The following is a 16,819-nucleotide window of genomic DNA, read 5'->3' on the forward strand; positions in this document are numbered from 1 at the left end:
GATAGAGCACCAGAAATAGCGACTTTTTCCAATGACTTTCTATTTTCTATTTGTGACCGTTTTTCGAATATTGAAGTGTAAAGTGTCATTTTTCACCTTCTAAAGCAGCTCTGGAAGGGGGGGTCGTCGACCCTGTAAACTGTTCTAAATTGATACATTTAGTTGATACATTTCTTATCTTTGTCACTGCTGAGCAGAATCCCTGAGTTTTATTAAAGCCAGCTGTTAGAATTGATACAATAGTTGCTAATACTCCAGAGATGTTGCTGAGAAATGTATCAACTAAATGTTGCAAAATTGTAACAATAGAGTCTGCACCTGAATTACTGAGCTGCCAGACTCAAACACCAGAGACACGAACATTCAAATTTAAACTTAGATTTTGGAAAAAACGTAAAAAATAAATAATGGAAAGTAATTGAAAAATTCTTTATTTCTGGGGAACATTCTGAAAACAACTGAACTGAAAAAAAGTGTTTGGAAGGTGAACACCCACTTTAAGTGTGATCAATGTGTTCTACCTTTTGCAGATAATAAAAGGTGTTATCAGGCCAAGCACAGGAAGTTCTCCAGCCTCCCCAGCCCTCAGACACAAACTAGATCTGGACAAGGTGAGATAATTGGTGCCTGACACACAATCTTACAATGCAGAGTTCATTTTACTCTAATATAATAGTTTCGGAGTTGCTCAGAAAGTCTACTGTTATGAAGTGGAATTAATGTGTTTCCTATTGCCGGTTCTTTAAATATATGGCTCCATACATGCGGAACAAATTGAATCCCTTCCCGGCATTATTGGCTCTCCTTTAAAACCAAAACAGTCTGTAAGCAGGTCATCATTTAGTACAGGGCTGTCCAACTGGCGGCCCGCGACCCCCCCTTATATGGCCCTCCACATCAAAGTCTGCCTGCTGTGTCTGTTTACCATATGTAAGATTTAAAAGGTATTACTAGAGAGATTTAGGGGCAAATTCATCAAGGGTCGAATTTCGAGGGGTTAAATCCCTCGAAATTCGACTGGGGAATAGAATCGAATAGAATCAAATAGGCAAGTCGGGCGAATTTACGCGCTGGCGAATAGTCGAATTGGCGAATATTTGCCAGGCAAATAGGCGCTCGATCTAATATTCGCTCAAAGGATTTTCATTCGATCGAATGCCTTTTTATTCGATCAAAAACTTGGAAAACAAGCCTATGGGAGTAGGTTTTAGGTGGCGAAGTAGGCAGTCAAAGTATTTTTAAAAGAGACAGTACTTCAACTATCGAATGGGCGAATAGTCGCAGCGTTTTTGCGCTCGATTCAGTACTTCGACTATTGAATGGCGAATAGTCACAGCGTTTTTGCGCTCTATCTATTCGAATCATTCTACTCAGGCGAATTTACGCCAATTCAATAGTCGAGGAGCACAAAAAACCACTCGAAATTCGACGTTTTTTTACTTCGAATCCTTCACTCGAGTTTGGTGAATTGGCCCCTAATTGGCCCCTGCATTGTTCAAACCTCAAATTCACACTGTAATCCCCTGTATTGTTCACACCTGTGATCACACTTGTGACACCTCTATTGTTCACATCCTAAAGGCCTGTACTGTTCACACATGAGACCCAGACTGAAACTGCCCACATTGTTCACCTGTTCACACTTTATACAAAATGCTAATGAGGCACCAGCACTGTGTCACTGTATGTAGTACATATTAGACTGGTCCTGATTCCTGTCTCCTGCTCTGTTCTGCCTTCCATATGCTCCCTGTGTGTGTCATACTTTGGTATTTGTTCTGGGGGGTTGTTAAAAATTGAAAATTGTTGTTAGGGGCCCCTAAGGTGTTTAATCATATGCTGGGGTACTGTATTATACACAGGGGAGGAGGAGGCATATGGATTTATGGGTATGTCTTAATATGACTTAACTTTTTTCACATATGAGTGGCATCCCTGCCAGGTCAGGCACAAGGTAGTTCAGCACCCTAGGCAAGAGCTTCAATCAGTGCCCCCTGTCCTTTATTACCATTTACCTCCTTACCATGATGGTTTTTAAATAAAGAGAGCAAGAAAGTGTACAACATTTTTTAATTTATATTACTGCTCCCTATACCTGTACCAGCAAGCCCAGCAGCCATCATACAGCCCTCCTGCAGCCATCATATTGCCCCAAATCTTAACCTGTGCCAGCAGCAGCCAAAAATATCTGATCACATTATATTGCCCCCAAGTATTTATGTACCTGTGCCAGCGCCCAGCAGCAACAGCAAACATATGGGCCCCAAATCTGTACCTACTGTGCCAGCAGGAAGCTTCACACTTTACAGTAATAGAAAGAATGTCTTAAGTTCAGTGCAACTGTGCAAGGCTGAGAGCAGCAAGAGCCACACCAAGCAGCCCCCCAGCTCTCTGCCTCTCTCTCTGTCACCCAACACATCAGTGACATCATTGACGCTTGTACGAATGTCGCGCTGCACCGCACAGAAGGAGCTATTACTTGCCGGCAAGAGGGAGAAGGTGAAGGAGATGGATTCCACCCAACTGGGTGACCATGATTACTGAAACAAATTATTAAATAAAGGCTTGAAAAAAACAAAAAAAATAAAAAACGAAAAAAAAAATCCTCTTAAAAGTGCACCCCTCAATGTTGGCACCCTAGACAGCCGCCTACTCTGCCTACCCCTAGTTCCGGCCCTGATCCCTGCAGTGAGCACCAACCATTTGGTTTTTTGGTGTGCTATTAATGTGGACATGGTCTTGCGGTAACATGGGTGTGGTTTAAAGTGGGTGTGGTCTAAAAAACAGGGAGTGGCTAACACTGGCTTCCGTTATCGGCCCTCCACCATGTAGATTAGAAAAATTCCAGCCCTCGGTACCATAGAAGTTGGACAGCACTGATTTAGTACCTTTCCCTTAAGCAATGATTCATGGAAATCAAAAGAAAGAAACTATATTAGGGGGAAAATAATTACAATGTATTAAATATTTTTGCTCTTACAATCAAACTGGTTCTTCATAGATAGATAGATAGATAGATAGATAGATAGATAGATAGATAGATAGATAGATAGATAGATAGACAGACAGATAGACGATAGACAGATAGACGATAGATAGATAGATAGATAGATAGATAGATAGATAGATAGATAGATAGATAGATAGATAGATAGAGGTATACTGTAGATGATAGATTGCAGCAAGTGAGTGCTATGAGATTGCTTTTTTCTACTCAATTGGACATGTCGTGCTAATAATTATGAGCGATGTTTGCTTCACAGAGACTGTCCCATGATAAGACATCAGACTCAGACAGTGCAGCAAATGGAGAGAACAGCTCTCTCAGCAGTGGAAAGGAGAACCGTGACGCAGGTGAGTTGTGCAAAACCAACAAGACTGACTTCCTTGGCCACTGAGCTATAGGTCAGTAAGTTCCATTTACAGTTATAACTGGGTCCCTCCATATGTTCCTTTCAGGGAAATGTCGGAAGGGGGGTTTGGCAGAACTGAAAGGGTCCATGAGTCGAGCTGCGGGTAAGAAGATCACTAGGATTATCAGCTTCTCCAAAAAGAAGCAATCAGTGGAAGAACATCACACTTCATCTGCTGAAGAGGAGGTTCCCTGCTGTGGTAAGTGACAGCGACAACCCAAACACCCAGTGTAAAATGAACAGCAAGAGCCATTACGAATTTTTTTTTTTTTTTATTAAACTCCATTCTCCCCTGGGAATGTAATTAGTAATAGGCTTTAGGGCTGCTGTGCCGATTCAGCACTCTAGGCTTTAAATAGATATAAATGTCTCTAATACACATGGAAAAAAGCTTTGAGATTTCAGTAGGTATACTATGTAAAATATGAAGGCATAACTTATTATGTGCACAAATGATAACTTGTTTGCATTTTTGCTTTAAGTAGGAGTAGGATATTGCTGGTTTCATTGAGATTTTCCTTTGAATAAGAGCACTCCTAGTAAATACAATTATAACTGTATAATTTCATTGCACGCCATGTATAAAGCCTTTTTTCTATCAATTTGCTGCAGGCTATCTCAATGTGCTAGTGAACCAGTGCTGGAAGCAACGCTGGTGTCGCTTAAAGGGCCACACGCTTTATTTTCACAAGGACCGCAATGACCTGCGCACACACATTAATTCCATTGCGCTACGTGGCTGTGAGGTTTCACCAGGGCTTGGTCCTCAGCATCCCTTTGCTTTTCGTGTCCTACGACAGGGTCGGGAGGTTACTGCTCTAGAGGCAGGTATCTTTGTATTGTATTGTATTTATTTATATAACATCACAAATGCATTCAGCGCTTTGCAATGTATAAACACAAACATATATACTTAAACAGCTTAAGTGCTTGGAGTTACAATACACATCTTCAATTAGGTCCCTGCCCCAAAGAGTTTATAATCTATTAGGAAGAGAAGATAGACAGAAACAAAATGGGAACAGGTGCATAGGCCAAGGGTCTTCCAAAGGAAGACTAGTGAAGAATTTCAGCTAGAAAGTGATTTTTAAGGAGGTTTGTGAAAAGTGCAGTAGTATGTTATTTTAATGAGACCCCATGATTTGACAGCTCATTTGAACAATCATGGGACTGTGCTGCAAGACTGTGTCCTATTTTAATAAGTATTTGTTTAAGTTTAGCTCTACAACTTCCTGTGGAATTCTTGTTGTTTTCTAGCATAAACATTGCAATAATCATATTTTTTACACATAAAAGCATGTGTGAAATTTACCTGTGGAGCAAAGATCCTAGAAGCCATTAGAAATGAGGTTTGTGGGACAACTGGCCACATCTTACTGCACATATGGAATCTATTGTTAAAGGGGAACTATAGCAAAAATGAAAATTTAATGTAAGTGTAGCGCTATAGTAAATTGACACTATTGTGGTAAATTTTGGCTACTTTTCTTTACTCTCTTTACTCAGGGGTAAGCCCTCGCAACGGGTGGAGGCAGGGTGTAGTGTGACTGTAACCGTGTGCCAATGCACAAGAATTGGGCGCCAGAGGTTCTTTGATGATTAACCAAGAACAGTATTTATTTACAGTAGCACATATCCACAATGGAGCATAAAGCACAAATAGCATAAAGGCAGCATATACTCACAATAACATTATAGGCTGGATCCCTACAGGCCAGGGACACATCAGCAGAGGGTTACACAGCGAGTCAAGAGGTATTGCCCAGTTTTTAGGATCACCTTAAGTGGAATCTAGAGGAATTCCTATCATCCCTAGTCTCAACATTTAGTCCCTACTCAATGTAATTGAGAAGCTTTGAGATTCTCAATTACATAACCTCCTAGAGTGATCTATAAAAGAGTATGCTATCACTTTACTAGGGCCACTGCTACTAGGATCCACTACCCATTCCCTTCCAGCCTGCTTGGTTGGGCTAAAGTAATGGACCCAGACTGCATGGTTTCCAGGACCTTTATATTATGCCACAGTGCCATCTAGCGTACACTGTGAGAACTACAGGGGTTACATAAGCAGAGCTAAGACACAAGGTCCCCATTTGCACCCATTTAGGCGTCCATATTACTAGGAATGTGCCTGTCAATAATATGTGAGGGTGTCTACATTTTCACATCCCTACATTAGCTTCATCATACTGAAATAAGAAACTTTCTTTAAAGACAATTAATTAAAAATTCTGTACTGTTTCTGAAATAATCAAGTTTATCTTTACTATTACTATCTTTATTATCTCGGCATCTGTTTCTCTTCATTCTCTCTTCATGCAGGAGTTGGGTGTCAGATAATCATTGACAGTTAGATTCAATATATCTTATGGGGGGGCGCATTTTGCATAGAAGATGTACTAGAGCTCACTCTATTAAAATCACCAGAAACCATGTCTCTCTACATGCAGAATTTTTGCAAAAGGCAGTTTTGTTGCTAGTTTTTGTTATGAAATCAGTTATTTGAATGAGCTATAATTAATTTGCTAGGAAAGGAAACCTCCCTATAAGATATATTGGATCTGTCAATGACTATCTAACACCCAACTGCTGCATGAAGACAGAATGAAGAGTAACAGATGCTGAGAGAGGAATAGTGAACATAAACTTGATTATTTCAGAAATGATGCAGAATATTTAATTGATTGCATTAAAAAAAAAAATCTTATGTCAGTATGCTTAAGCTTATATTACATTTTCCCCTTTAAATCTGGTGAATAAGAGTAGCCTGTAGTAGTTATGCTTTCTTCACAACGCTCCTTCCATGTCTGCTCTTTATTAATCATGGTCTCCATGTCTTGCCAGGCGAGCTGTTCGGAAGAAATGGGGCGTTGGCTGGGGCTCCTTTTGGCTCAGACCGGCTCTAAAACCAAGCCAGAGGCCTTGCACTATGATTATGTGGATGTGGAAACGATAGCCAACATTGTCACTGCTGTGCGTCACTCCTTCCTGTAAGTGTCCTGTAGGGGCAGAACTAATAGTAAGCTTTTAAGTGATATAATAACCAACATTTTCTTAGCACTATTCTACCAGTAATTATTTGATGTCTTTGTTGCCAGAAATGTCATAATATGTTTATTTCTTTTTTTATTTCTTGCTATCAAGGTGGGCAACATCATCACACAGCAACAGCAGTGACTCAATATTGTATGACGACGTTTCATATGAGAAGGTACTGTCATAGGCTTCTTGCCTGGGGGTTCTCAGTGAGATAGGCATACATTTGTATTCATTTTGTGGAAAGGAAGCTGACCATTGTTTTCCCAGATTTAGCCGGGAAGTGTCCAGCACATGCATGGGAAGATCCCCCCCCCCCGCAGGGAATATAACAGTCATCATATGGGCACCCAAGAGTCACCCCCTTAGGCTTGAGCCCTCAATTGTATGGCCCTGATGATAAAGCAAACAGATAATATATTCAGCCATGTTTCAAAGGAAGTTGGAAGCAGGTCTGGACTGAGAATCAAAATAGTCCCTGGCATTTCAGGTTCCCAGAGGCCCAATCAGCCCACACAGAGGCCCAAACAGCCTCCACCAGTCCACTAAATAGTGACTTTCTATGGGACCTTATAGCAGCCCCTCTGGCATTTGCCAGAACCCACAGATTGCCAGTCCAGGCCTGGTTGGAAGGCAATCATGCAGTCACTTTTAACACAAAATACTGTAAACTGTGAAACTTGCAGGAAAGTTAGTGAAAGACTCAGCCAGTTGTGAATAGTTTGGTTGCTCGGGCAGCAAGCTTACAGAGAACAGCAGGTAGCATCCTTTAAAGGACAACAAATTAAAGTGTTTTAAAGTAATAAAAATATAATGCAGTGTTGCCCTGCACTGGTAAAACTGCTGTATTTGCTTCAGAAACACTAGTATTGTTTATATAAATAATCTGCTTTGTAGCAATGGGGGCAGCCATTCAAGGGAGAAAAGGCTCAGGTTACACAGCAGATAAGCTCTGTAGAACATAATGGTCTTATCTGTTATCCACTATCTATCCTGTGCCATATAACCTTTTTTTAAATTTCCACCATTGCTACACAGCAGCTTGTTTATATAAACAATAGTAGTGTTTCTGAAGCAAACACATTAGTTTTACCAGTGCAGGGCATCAATACATGATATTTTCATTAGTTTCATTGTTGGTTGTTACTGTTCCTTTAATGAGTTCTGGTTGCTACCTGGCTCATTTGCCAGCATTGGGCAGATTTACAATAACTGGGCAATAACTCATGGCGACCAGTCATTTGATTTCATTGTTTTATTTGATGCTGACTGAACAAAGCTAATTACTGATTGCTTGTTATAGATTTGGCTGAGGGCACACAGAGCGTTGGCCAATACCACATGTGCCCAATGCCAAGGTGCCAATTTTCCTGAAGCACTTAAAGTTAGGGTTTTTTCATAGGAACAGGATTTTCCAAAAGAGAAAAACATCAGCTTGATGTGAGTCCTGATTGACGTTAAGGTGCCTAAGTTCTATGTATATTACATGTAAATCGAGTAAAATTAAAAGTATTTTAGGGAACGTAGTAGAATTCTTTTTCTTCCATGTTGCACATCTGTTTTCATTACCAGCTGCATTCTACATTCTCTCATCATGTGGATAAATCTGCAATGCTTCAGGTGTAGCAGAGATTTCTCAGCATGCTAGAATAGTGTATAGCAGAAATGTTTCATTTATGGAGCACAATTTCCTTTAAGTGATAAAGCAATGCAGCTGTAGTATTAGTAGTGAGGTGTATTGTACATGGGCTGTGGAAATGCACTGTTCAGTGTATGAGCCTTTAACTAACTAGACATCCAGAATTAGAAAAATACACCCATAGGTTCACATTTAAAGGGCATGTAAAGTCTAAAATAGAATAAGGCTAGAAATGCTGTATTTTGTATACTAAATATAAAAATGAACTTACTGCACCACAAGCCTAATCAAACAAATAATTTATGCTTTCAAAGTTGGCTACAGGGGGTCACCATCTTGTAACTTTGTTATACATCTTTGCAAGACTAAGACTGTGCACATGCTCAGTATGGTCTTGGCTGCTTAGGGATCGTCATAAACAAAGCTGCTTGAGTTCTGCATGGCTGGGAAGTAAGGCGGGGGCTCCCCCTGCTGTTCATAAGTATGATTGTTTCCCTGCTCAGCAGTTAGGGACCATCTGACAATTCCTATCCACAGCAGTAAATGAAGGGAGAATTTCGCTACATACAGTCAGGTTTCTTATAAAAACTGTACACATTTTTTAACTAAAGTATATTGGTTTCTTTTTCATTAAAGAAAGTAAAAATGGGATTTTATTTTTTTGCCTTTACATGCCCTTTAAGATTATACACCATCCTCACTACATTGCATCCTTAGTACAGATTTGGTGCTGTACTGTATCTATTAGCCAACATTTAGCAATTAGTCTAGTGCATTTAGAACAATAAACACATTTGTTTATGTGGCTTTTTGCATTGGAATAGATTTTCACCATATTAATAAAGTTCCCTAATACTTTTAAAAATGATAATCTCTGATATTTTGTAGGTGGAAGACCCCAAGCGGGCCCCTGGAGTTGCACAGGTTAAACGCCACGCCTCCTCCTGCAGTGAGAAATCCCGACGGGTAGAGTCTGAGGTTAAAGTGAAACGCCATGCATCCAGTAAGTGATTCCTTGGAGGATACTTTAAACAATGCATTTGTCACAGGAGACAGAACTTATTTACATTCTCCTCTGGCAATAATTGTATCATGGCAATTCATAATTTGTGAACTGTGTCAGCCACACAGTTTGGAAGTATTGCATAAGGAGAGCTTCAATCATGGAAGGGGTTGTCAAACGTTCAGAACCCCACAGTGATTTAAATCACTTATCTGATAACCTGGGCAAGTGCTCCTGTTAGCAGAAAACAGCACAGGCCCGGGGTACTTGTGCGCAAGCACCACAGAGCAATCCTCTCTTCTGCTTCTTCTTTCTTCAAAATCCTGGGGCAGACACAAAAAAAGCCAGCTTTTTCCACTGCACAGGCACACTTGCATGAAGGACGAAGAAGGAGGATTGCTCCATTGTTCATAGCACAGAAATACCCTGGGCCAGTGCAGTGTTCTGCTAACAGGAGCAACAGCCCAGGGTTTCAGACAAGTGACTGCTCTTACGGAAGAGGGCGGGTTTAACTTTTTGCACCCTCTAGTGATTGAATCTTTTATTTTCATAGATTCGATTTAGTCTGGCTCAATACTAAAAATTTGGCTGAAGTGCTGTTTGGATTAGATGGTGTCCAAGCACTTTGGCAAAAGAAGTCAGTGCCCCCAGCACACTACATTCACACAAAATCACACAATTCCTGCTCTCATTTTAAATGTTGCCTTAAAGCTCTCGTCCCTTGCTAAATTCTCTCATTCTCACAGTGAACAAAACAGACTTCCCTTTAAGATCTGGCTGAGCCTGACTTTGTTCAAATAACACATATTTTCTTATTTTGGCCATGTTCTTTCCAGTAAAATAGATTAGATAATGTTTTGTCCTTCTTGCATCTGCTTAATAAGCTTTTGGCTACTGCAGCATGAACAGATGCAGAAGTAGCAATAGCAGAAGCAGCAGAGTAATATTTACATGAATGATAAGACAATGGTTAGCCAAAGAAAGCAGCATTGTGGCATCTTGCTTGTGCTTTATATATGGAATTATATATTCTATTTTCTATTAGAGTGCAGTGTTATGGCAGGAATGGACATAGACTTGTGGCCATGACAACCCATAATGGCCAAAATACTAAAGTTTTAAGCTATAAGGGGTTTAAATATTTACAAATAATAGAAACCTGAATTTTTGAGGTGTCTTTTTTTTTTACTTGATAAGTGCAATAATAGTTTTAGAAAGTGTGCATCATAATATGTAATTTATGTTTCCCAGATGCTAACCAGTACAAATATGGCAAAACAAGGGCTGAGGAAGATGCCCGGAAATTCATTGTTGAAAAAGAGAAGCTTGAAAAGGAAAAGGAAGCCATTCGGAACAAGCTGTTTACCTTGAAAAGAGAAAGGAGGGAACTGAAGGAGATGCTGAAGAACTGCTCAGGTAGGACCAGAAATGACCAGTACCTTGGACAATCAGTTCTGTCATATAAAGTTATTTTTATTGAAAAGTGGGTAGGTTTTTATAGATCTAAAGTAATTTGCCAATGTATATAGACACATATATAGTGGGGCTTTGGTCAAGTAGAATCAGAAGTTAGGCTGGGAACTCAGAAGAACCATTTCTACCAAGTTGGATGCTTTGCAGTTCTCATTGCAAATTTTGACAAGACATGTTCTTGCCCCCAGGAAATTTACCAGAGGGAAGGCAAAGACATTTACCAAAAGCAACTTGTATACAGGACCGAGGGGTCTAGTTTATGCTGGGTATAAAAGATGATTTGTAGGAATTGAATTTATTGAGAAAAATAAACAAGCTGCTCGCTGCTAACACAATTATATGTTGCAGTCTGCGCTATAATACAAATAGGTGATATCCTTTGGAAAAAATGCCACAGTCCTGTTATTTATGGGGACCCAAGTGCAATACCCATATCAGGTCCTTGGGATCATCTGATTTCCATTTTCTGGCCCCAGCTCTTTCAGTGTAAGTGTTACATACACATAGTAGTACAGATGATAGAAAATGTTCAGAATTTGCTGCTGGTGTTTCAAAATATACATGCATTCATTTATTCAACACTATGTTTTTTTAACAGAGGCCTCCCGTAACACTGGTCTAGTAGGTTCATGGGATTTTGATACAATTTATAATGCATGTCTCTTGGAAGTTAAAGCAACATAATTCCTATCATTGATATCAACATGTCTGGTGACGTTAATATCAGTAACTTGTACGGATGGGAGTGAATATCGAGGAACCACTAATGTTCTAGACTCCAAAGACCTTCTGTTTAGAAATATGTATTTTGTGTTCAGGAAAGCAGCAGCAGGAGATGGAGGCAAGGCTGACTATGCTGGAGGAACAGTGCAAGAACAACGAGAAAGCTCGTGTAGACTTGGAGATACAACTCACAGAGGTGAAGGAAAACCTAAAGAAATCCCTGGCTGGAGGGCCCACGCTTGGCTTGGCAGTAACTGGCAAGTCTGAAAATCAAGTGAGTATCCTTCTAATGTTATTCTTTGCGAAAGGACAGGTCTGCCATTGGCCGAAGAGACAATGCTCTGGCTTTAAACTTGTCGTTTTGACTCCATATTTGGACAAGAATTCAGTTTACTTACTGAGGGTGGATAGTTGCCAGGTAGTTTTGCCTCGGCCAATCTGAGCCAACCTAAATGGGAAAATCATTGTTCTGTAATTATATAAGCAACTCTATTAACTTTCAGCAATCTGAAGACTTACTGCTGCATCTGCCGTACAGGACCCCTTACAATTTAGGCTTAAGCCACATGAGGCATAGGGGCAGATTTATTAAAGGGCGAAGTGGCCGTCGCTATAACAAATTCGCCAGAAATCCAATTTGCAGGGACATCAGCAATTTACTAACAGGCGTACAGGACAATTATTTAGCGAAAGAGATCGTCGCGAGCGTAGTTTGGCGCCAGGCGAATTTTTCGCTCAATCGAACGATCGTTACTCCTCAAATTCACTAAGGTGTGAATTTTACTGAACGTTACCTCTTTCACCACCTTAGACCAGGCGAACTGATAAAATGAAGCTACATCCTCCTCAATCTTATTTTAGTGACATCATTTCCTGTATGCCAGAAATGCATTAAAGTTGCAAAAAAACGCTGTTGTTTTTTCATATTTTAAAGCCTTATTGCCTTCAGAAGTTCTAACTATTAAAGATTTTTGTGTTAACATTTTTTTTCAAACCATTTGAGGGGCATGTCTCATTTGTTTCTTTTGTCTTTATTTTGCTTCCTTGGACACTTGTAATAATACGTGGCCACTTCAAGCATTTGCACCATCACTAATAAAGACATATATATATGACCTGTATCCGCCCTATTCAAATTGACCTAAGCGTAAGAGTACTAATTTCACTAGGCAGAAATGAACACTAGCAAAGTTCGATATGAAATACTTGTGCTCAGAGGCGATCCGTGGGCTGCTGCTGCCTGAGGCAGAAACCCCAATGCCGCCCCCCTCTCCCGTTCCGCGCTTAAAAGTTTAGTGTCGGAGCAGGTCAAAAGGGGCTGCATTGCTAGCGCAATGAGCGCGTACTGCGCTTTCTGCACTAGCAAAGCTGAATTTCTGGTTTAAAAACCAAAAATTCAGCTCTTAAAATTATAGGAGGCTTTTTTTTTTACACCCCTTGTAACTGCCCGTTCACTGCCGCATGAGGCAAGGTACTCACCTTCAAGTTTCAAAAATATACTCCAAAGAGTTCTATTCAAAGTTAAAAACCAATATTTTCTAATATTTAAAAGAGTAGGCATACAGACCCATTGATGTTCCGCCTAAAGGTACTCACCTTGCCTCATGGCAGGAACAGCCCTGTTTGCGCTGACAAATTAACGCGGAGCCTTCGATGACAAAAATTTGCCCTATACGCATTGTTTAGGTGGTGAGGAAATGGCCAAACTTAGCTGTTCAGTGTCTTCTTTATTTATAGTTTATGTGTCACTTTTGTAAAATATTAGGATGCACCTAAAGTTTATTCAATTTCCTGCCCCTTTTGTCAGCCTCAAAAAAGCCAGCAGACAAGCAGCCCACCGGAACGCCTTGTACCTGTTAACAGTGCGGCTGAGATGAGACGCAGAGCTCCATCCACTGAGGCATCCAACAAAGGCAAAGTGCTACAAAAGGCCAAGGTAAGTACAGTCATCCGAGAGTAAAGACAACAGGACACAGGGTCCACATACAGTTGTCATGCACCCTTGCCATTAGGCACAATCTTTACAATATAAGTATATATGTCACAATACAATATTTATTTGCCTTCTTGATTTTATCCGTGTGTACAATTTGATTTATTTCTTACTATTTATTAATGTCAAACATAACCTAATTCAGAATAATCAATTAAAGAGACATATTCTTCCATTTACAAGCAGGCTGTGTCCTCAATGTAAAACAGTTATGAGAATAAAGCTTGTTGTCTTGATGTAAAATGGTATTGCTTTGAGCCAATAAACCACATTCCTCATTTTTCTCACAATTCTCAGAGGCAAATTTATCAAGGGTTGAATTTCAAATTCATGTGAGTTTTTTTAAACTCAAATTAATTTAAACAAACCAAAAACTTAAATCGAATTAAAATTTTCACTTCAACCCTTAATAAATCTGCCCCTCAGTGTTGTACAGTGCTTCATGTAGAGTCCTGCACGAAAACAATTTCTAAGACCCGAACCCGCAGCACACGACCTGAACCACAACCCGCATATTTACCCACTTTGATCCGCTACCCAACCTGGACCCGCAACTGCCTAATCCACAACCTTACCCGCAATCCGCCGACCACCATTAAACAGGAAGTGATTTTGCAGAAAACCGGAAGTGACATCATCAAAAGTGGGCAGGGGCGCAAACATGTTTTGTAAAACTTTAAAAGGAGTAAAATATAGACAATATTACATAAGATAAGAAATTTAGATGAGACCCGCAGGTCCGGCATCTATACCTGCACCTGAAAATCCTCCCCTCATTCCACAGGGTGCCCGCTTTTTTTGTGGGTAACCCACGGGTACCTGACCCGCTGCAGGACTCTAGCTTCATGTTGACTGTATATTTTTGTACAAGCAGGTTAGAGTACCGTTTCTGTAAGCACCTGAAACAAGAATAGGTGAGGAACTTTATTGGTTTTTTTTATTCTTGTCCTTATTATTTCAGGAGTGGGAGAAGAAGAAACCCTAAAGAAATGTTCCCTCATTCTTCTGGTGATAAGAAAAGGCACAAATAATGTAATATCAGACATGGAGGACAATGTAGCGATGGAGCCCGGCCTCTGACTTCTTTTCATCACTGTCTATACAGAGGAAGCCTCAGACTTTAGGACAACAAAAAATAATGTGGAACACTGGAAGCCAAATGAACTATATAGGAACTCCCAAACCGTTCTGTATGATACAGTAAATTTCATGTGCAAGTTAATATCCTAAGGAAATGGGGACACTTTGTTATGAATGACACTGTGAGGAGTTGAGTCACTGGAAATCGTACAGGCTGCACCGTTTTTGGCTCAGGTTGGAACTAAACTTTGAATACAGTAATAACTGATCAGGTTATCGACAGGGAAGTGCAATTGGGATGCATTTGTCTAGATGATGGAGAATATGTTGGTGCCAAACATATTTGATTATTAGTGGCCCTGGGGGTATGGATCCTAGAAGGAATCTGACACAGAATGGGATGGAAATAGTCATAGTGAAGGGTCAAAGAAAAATAATGTGAATTATTGCAAAGTGTGAGAGATTATATTTTAGGGCCTATTGAATGTGATCTTACCTCTGCACTGCCACTACATTCCAGAGCAGCTTCTAAGAACAGAATATAACCTATTCATACTTGCGGTTTATAAGTTTATTCCACAAGTTCTAAGTCTAAGTCAGTTTAAAATTCAGGAAGTAAATTAAACCTTGTGTACAAATAGAGTCTATTTTGTGGGATCACTGTACATGTATATAATGTGTACATTGTAGTGGCGGTCTTTGTGAGGAAAGCCAACTGTCACACAACTGTAAGATTTGGCTAAGCAAAAAGGATTCGGCCGATAAGGAATCTTGCCTGGGATTTAGGTCAAAATGAATGTTGTATTCAGTGCATCTCTGCTAACAAGATTATGAATCCATAGGTTTGTATCATAGAAAGAAAGCAGCAGTAAGTGTGTGTGCGCGACGGGAAATGGTAGAATAAAAATGGTGCTCCTATTTAAGTCACTCTAGTTGGCTCACTCAGGACTATTAAAGGAAGTCTAGGGCAGACCATGACCATAAAGCCTGTGATCCCCTTATAAAGGATCCTGATAACCCATTAACCTCCATATAGAAAGACTCCAGGAAACCGTGTGTGGAAATTCATTTCGGGCCATGTCGACTTTACACTTCTAATTGTGCATTTTATGTACAGAGAGTTCTAAGCACTTTAAGGATCGCCAATATTTTTTTTTCCAATAAAATAAAGATGTACAGAGTTTCTTGAGTGTTATTACTGTAAAAATATTTTTAGGAGCATCAAGTTATTGCTGCACATCTTTCAAAAACTAGGGGCCTCATTAACTGTCCAAACTGTCACAATTAGTTTTTTTTCCCCTCTTCTCAGATTTCCAGGGTTGTTGCTTGATCCACGCAAGCAATAAATCAATATAAAAAAATTGCAATCTCTTTAAAGGGCATGTAAAGGCAAAAAAACTAAAATCCCATTTTTACTTTCTTTAATGAAAAAGAAACCTATCTCCAATATACTTTGATTAAAAAATGTGTACTGTTTTTATAAGAAACCTGACTGTATGCAGTGAAATTCTCCCTTCATTTACTGCTGTGGATAGGAATTGTCAGATGGTCCCTAACTGCTGAGCAGGGAAACAATCATACTTATGAACAGCAGGGGGAGCCCCCGCCTTACTTCCCAGCCATGCAGAACTCAAGCAGCTTTGTTTATGATGATCCCTAAGCAGCCCAGACCAAACTGAGCATGTGCACAGTCTTAGTCTTGCAAAGATGTTTAACAAAGTTACAAGATGGTGACCCCCTGTAGCCAACTTTGAAAGCATAAATTATTTGGTTGATTAGGCTTGTGGTGCAGTAAGTTTATGTTTATATTTAGTATACAAAATAAGGCATTTCTAGCCTTATTCTATTTTAGACTTTACATGCCCTTTAAATTGCACACAAAGGACAAGGGTATCATCAGGACATGCTGTAGATACTCTCTTGGGTATTGTCCATTGTTGTGCATTTATTTGGTTCAAATTAAGTTGTGTATGGGCTTCGCTCACAGCGCAACACTTTGCCAGGCGTAGTTTCGCCAGGACAACGCTAATTCACTAAAATCCAAAGTTGCATCCAGGGTGCCGAACGCTGGCGAAGTTGCGCTAGAATTACTGTGCCAAGCGAAGTTGAGCTAGCGTTGCCTATTTTGCATATAGCGGGAAGTTAAAGTACAATGGACATATATGTTGCAGCAAATACATTACACTACACAAGCCTGGGAAACCATAATACAATAAAATAGAGTTGTTATATTGACCTACACATGAGCCCAGTGTATAGTCTATGTCCCATATGTTAGGAAATGTAGGGGGGAAGCCGGTTACCCCAAAAAAATTTACATTCTTTTTCAGCCTATCACCCTGAAAAAGAAAAAGGAACTCCTATCTACTGTATTGCACTTCACCTGGTCTGAGGTGGCAAAGGCAAGTTTGGCACAAGAGGTTACGTTCAGTAAAATCTGCATCTTAGTGAATTTG

The 16,819-nt window shown here is 40.0% G+C and overlaps 1 protein-coding gene across 1 annotated transcript in view; it reads left to right on the forward strand.

The window, feature by feature from the left end:
* afap1l1.S (actin filament associated protein 1 like 1 S homeolog) overlaps positions 1-15,544 on the forward strand; it is a 56,639-nt gene extending 41,095 nt beyond the window's left edge. The window contains exons 8-18 of the mRNA XM_018256153.2: positions 531-611; positions 3,264-3,354; positions 3,460-3,612; positions 4,026-4,237; positions 6,261-6,406; positions 6,561-6,627; positions 8,980-9,094; positions 10,346-10,510; positions 11,386-11,564; positions 13,098-13,226; positions 14,245-15,544. Of these exons, the coding sequence (XP_018111642.1) occupies positions 531-611; positions 3,264-3,354; positions 3,460-3,612; positions 4,026-4,237; positions 6,261-6,406; positions 6,561-6,627; positions 8,980-9,094; positions 10,346-10,510; positions 11,386-11,564; positions 13,098-13,226; positions 14,245-14,268 (1,362 nt within the window). The 3' untranslated portion in view covers positions 14,269-15,544. The remainder of the gene's footprint in view (positions 1-530; positions 612-3,263; positions 3,355-3,459; positions 3,613-4,025; positions 4,238-6,260; positions 6,407-6,560; positions 6,628-8,979; positions 9,095-10,345; positions 10,511-11,385; positions 11,565-13,097; positions 13,227-14,244) is intronic.
* The last annotated feature ends 1,275 nt before the right edge of the window (positions 15,545-16,819 follow it).

Source organism: Xenopus laevis, chromosome 3S, assembly GCF_017654675.1.
Source record: "Xenopus laevis strain J_2021 chromosome 3S, Xenopus_laevis_v10.1, whole genome shotgun sequence".
NCBI classification, from domain to species: Eukaryota; Metazoa; Chordata; class Amphibia; order Anura; family Pipidae; genus Xenopus; species Xenopus laevis.